At 29.6% G+C, this 5,079-nt stretch overlaps 1 protein-coding gene across 2 annotated transcripts in view; it reads right to left on the bottom strand.

Moving 5' to 3' along the window:
- Positions 1-297: 297 nt before the first annotated feature.
- The window catches only part of LOC106461100 (28S ribosomal protein S31, mitochondrial-like), a 61,535-nt gene continuing 56,753 nt past the window's right edge, over positions 298-5,079 (bottom strand). The window contains exons 7-8 of one of the 2 annotated variants that reach the window (XM_022387984.1): positions 1,496-1,648; positions 298-1,304 (exon numbers count right to left, since the gene is read on the bottom strand). In XM_022387984.1, coding sequence (XP_022243692.1) covers positions 1,060-1,304; positions 1,496-1,648 — 398 coding nt within the window. In that variant the 3' untranslated portion in view covers positions 298-1,059. The remainder of the gene's footprint in view (positions 1,305-1,495; positions 1,649-5,079) is intronic. The other variant, XM_013920893.2, reaches the window with a different exon arrangement.

Here is a 5,079-nt window from a genome sequence, read left to right as displayed (position 1 = left end):
GTGGATATGCCTAAATCCATTATCAATACTCTTCCCATTTTACTACCCTTAAATGTTGACTAAGTGCCTAAAATACCAAGGATGTTTCATTAATGTACATATGTAGTATATGTAATGCTGTACAAAAAGCTTCAAAGTATTTTAGCACATACAGCAAAGAAATTGGTAATTGTATATATTTACAGTTTTCTAAGTTCAAGTTTATTTATACTTGAACAGCTTCATATGGAAATTCATATTCATTGTACATACAATGCTTGTAAGAAGTCATTAAAAAATTGCAACACACTTTAATATTAGTTGAAATTTTTTTATTCTTTCAATTTGTTACTTTACATGTTAGAAAGCTAAAATACTTTAGGATTGTTCTTCACCTACTCTAAAGTCTGACAAAGGTATTTAAATTTCACACTTTAGTATCACCAGGTGTTGAAAATTCCTCTGACTCTTGACATTCAGGTTTCTAGTTTCTTTCTCTTGTCTTTAACAAAAATGAGATTTTGTTGAATGTTATATCTGGCTTCCATGATAAACTTTTAAAAGGTTTAAATGTGCTGATTCATAAACAAAACACTGAGAAAAATTTACTTTAAATATTTTTTTAACTTGCTTTCAAAATACTCATCTTCAGTTTCAAACAGAAGAAACATTTTATTGTTTAAATTATAGCATTTTTGAAAGCCCAAAAATGTTTTAATTGTAATTCTACCATGATAGCACACTATTATCAAAAGATATCATGGCATTAGCCAATTTTTTAAAATTGTAATTAAAATACTAATATAAAAAATTATTATTCTCTTGCTTGAAATCAATATTGAACACTACATAGTTTGTTGATATTTTTAACTGTGTAATACAATGTTTAAGATGAAATATTTAATAAAATATTAAGCAATTAAAAACAACCAGAAGAACATCAATTGTCTAATTACAAACACTGTGATTTTGAGGTTATCAGCCCTTGTTTCCACTAATTCATACAGTTACCTATTTTATAGCTTAAACTTTCACTAGCATTAGATGGAACTGATTTGATATTGCTACATGAACATGACATTACTCAGAAAGAGCTCCAGAATCTTCAAGAATTTGTTCTTTTTCTTTAAAGTATCTTCTAAACCATTCTATGTGGTCCTTTTTCCTTTCTACAGTCAAGTAAGGATTTTGTGAAAGGCCTGTAGTGACCAACTCCATGAAATGTCGTATTGGTCCTTGTTTAGGAAATACTTCCAATAGATGTTCGAGGAAAATGTGTTGATGGAATTCTATGTTTGCTTCTTCTTCCAAACCTATGAAATGGCCTTTAATGTAAGAGGGGACAGCTTATGGAAAACATAAATCTTGACGGATATGATGATAGTTAAAAATAAAATGGATAAAGATGATTATAATAAAAATAAAGTATATATATATTTCTTTCAAAAAAAATATTTTTTTTTTCAGTTATAATAAATTTGATTCTTTTGGTACTTTGGAATGAATGCCATCTTACCAGCTTCATTATTTATGGGGAAAGTCCATAACTTGCCCTGCTCTGTCAGCTGAATCATTTCTTCAAATCCATTTCTGGGTGGCTGTGTAACTAGCATCTTAAGTTCTTGCTTTTGTAGAATTTCCAGTATTTTAGTATTTGACACATCAGTGACTACAAAAAAAATTACAAACTGGTGATTAACTTCAAACTTTTTATTTCTTTATTTTCTATAAGTATTCCAGCATACTAAAGAAGATACAAAAAGCAAGCTACACAAATTTCCTTTGAGGCATGCAACAATTTATTAAAAAGGATTTTTTTGTGGCTGAAATACAAAATATGTTATGAAACATAAACATCTGAAAATTGAGATAATATTTAGATTGTTGTTTCATGTGAACAGCAGTTTTACACTTTGATGTGTGTCATTAGTGATAATTAATAAATTTGTGAAAGAAGTATGAGCATATAAAATTTATGGATATTAGTAATTGAAGTGTTCAGAGGAAAATGAAGTTTCACAACAAAAAGGATAAGAATGCTTCAGATGAACAACAATGTTTATTTACAACTGAAGGGAACACAGATAAATGTTTCAAAATTCTACAAATTCCATCTTCAGTATCTAAAGCAAATTCACCAAATCTATCAATTTAAAATCCTTAACAATGACCCTTTGACACCTACCCTCCAACGTGAGGGAAAAAATTCAAAGATACTTGAGAGAACTTCAAAACATAAATATCATATCCAAAAATGTTGCTGCCTCATTATATCCGACAGGATCCCACCCTGGTATTTTATTTAGTCTTCCTAAATTTCACAGAGAAGGTACCCCCTCCAACCAATCTTTTTAGCCTTAGGCACACATACGTACAAACTTGTGAAATTCCTGGTACTTATACTACAGCCACTCACTACCAATGAATTCACTATTCCTGATTGTTTCTAGTTCACATTATCTCCCCCTCCAACAACCACTTTATGGCCAGCTTTGATATTATATCCCTCTCTACAAATATACCTCTAAATGAAACCATTGATATTTGTATATCTGAACTTTCATGTAAATATATTTCGTAGAATAGCTTTGCCGAAACTCAAATTAAGATCATGTTGGACCTTACAACCAAGAATTCACATTTCCTGTTCAACAACATCCTATTTGAACAAATAGATGGCATAGCGATGAGCTCCCCGCTGGGCCCAGCATTAGCTAATACATTTTTTCGTATTACGAACAGAAATAACTTGACACCTGCCCCGCTGACTTCTGACCTACCCTTTACAGAAGGTTTGTGGATGACACTTTTATTATTCTTTTTCACAATAAGGATCACTGCTTTAAATTCATAGAATACCTGAACTCACAGAATCTTGTCATTAAGTTCACTTGGTACTTCAATATAGAGAAAAAAAAAAGATGTTTACTGAACTCCTAACACAATTTGATAGCTTTATCCCATTCATTATATTGCAGGTTTCTTTTCTTTTCACCAAAGGTAAAATTGAAAATATAATCGTGATGTAAAGGCCTAATGCATTCTTTGATTTGCTGCACCCTCTGCCATGGACTGCAATTTTGCCTATTCAAGAATCATCAGCACAGCTTGGGCCAGCAAATCAAAGAAATATAGTAAAGCCTCTTATAATGGTGATGTGTACATAATATTTATGTGGTTTTTAAGTTGTTGTTTTTATCTTACCATATAGTACGTTAAATTAACTTGGGTCTGTGAATAACATTGTGAGGCATTGTGCCTAATGTATTATTCAGTATTACACAGTGAATATTACAGATTTCTTTTCATCAAAATTAAAATTTAATATATGACATAGAGACTCAAATTGCACTGATGATATTTAAAATAGGCAAAATTACAGTCCACAGCAAAGAATGCAGTGAATCAAAGAATGCATTAAGTCTCTACCTATTCAACCTATTACTTCTAAAACTAGTTCCAACTTCTCATTTCACCCTCTGTAAAAGTTTCATGAAGACCAAAACCATAATGTTGTAATCAATTTAGAATCTAGACAATACTTCAACTTTTCCAAACACTTTTCTCATTTTGGAGGTTATGTGATACATTGTGTGTGTGCCATTGTAACAATTAGTACAGCTACTTAACTTTTCACTATGCTTCCTAAAATCTAATGTTTATAGAAAGTATATATATATATATATCACATTACAACATACTGCAAATAAGGAAGTTTGATAATGGTGAAATACAAAAAAAAAACAAATACTCTTCTAGATCTACTATAGAAGTTGCTCTCAGGAAACTCCAGAAACTAATTAGCCATGGGTTAAGACAAATTAAATAAAATAATAAACAGCTGGAAAAGAAACACTCAACTTCACAAGTTTCTTCCTAAAAAATTAGACTGTAAAATTATTTGATAAAGAAAACTTTATCTTAAGTATTAAAGTGAAATGTAAGTGATATGCATCTAAAGTGCTTAATTTAAATATGTATGTTAAACAATTTAAGTACAATGCTGAAAATATTATATAAAAGAAGGTATATAACTTAATCAAATATTGTAGCAACACTTGTATATCAAAATGTTCAGAAATGGAAAATATAATTTTATGTTCCAGTTCCCAAAGAAGGTAAACTCAGGCAGCTACTGCATTAAACTAGTAAGTAGATAAATAATAATAACACTGTTGAAACATCATTATCTTTTACAACAAGGATGTAAAAAATAGACACATGAACTTAGGATATTTAACTCTTTCAGCACGGGCTCGGTCCATGGAACCGACCTCATAACCATTTTGTGCTTGTTATAGTTTTCATGCTATAAGATTTAAATTTTTTATTAAGTCTTAAGGTTTATAAAGCAATGTTTTTTCTCATGTCTTTTTTTCATTATACATCTTGCCTATCTATCATATTCATTTTAAGATTAAAAATACTTTTATGCATTAGAAAATTTTGAAATTTCACTTGTGAAATCTTTATAATGTCCAGATAATTATCAAATATTTCTTGAGAAAAAACTTTATATTTTATCTGTTATTTTCAGTAATTAATCTCTGTATGGGTTTGGTAGATTTGACTGATCTCGCAACCACCATAAAAATTAGGAAATAAATATAAATTATGCCTACTTCATTCTAGAATGAACCCAAATTATAACACGAAAACAAAAATGATTAGACTAAATAACTTAAATCTCATAACATTATACATTTATATATATTTATTATTTTTATTATATTGACATTTGAGCCATACCTGGCTAAGAATACAGAAGTTACAGTGATGAGGCTCACATGCACTCATGTTACCGTATTAAATAAAACAAAACTGACCTTTAGTCTGTGCAAAGTAACTTGTCTTGGCTGTGTTTTAGTAGACTAGTATTTTGTAAAATACAGTCACATTTCAATTATTATACATTATATATGTACATAGATTATTGCTATTTTGTAATAAGTTCTTAAACATATTTTTCCTAAAACATATAACAGTAAATAAAAAAGGAAGCAAACAATTATCTCTCTTCTAGTTACAACATTTTACTCGGTTGCTGCTTTACATAGGAAGCTAAGCCTTTAAAAATCTTGCATGTGGAGGATATGAAAC

This window comes from Limulus polyphemus, unplaced genomic scaffold (genome assembly GCF_000517525.1).
Source record: "Limulus polyphemus unplaced genomic scaffold, Limulus_polyphemus-2.1.2 Scaffold897, whole genome shotgun sequence".
Taxonomy (NCBI): domain Eukaryota; kingdom Metazoa; phylum Arthropoda; class Merostomata; order Xiphosura; family Limulidae; genus Limulus; species Limulus polyphemus.
The sequence above is the reverse complement of the archived record's forward strand: the minus strand, read 5'-3'. Positions and strand labels throughout refer to the sequence as shown.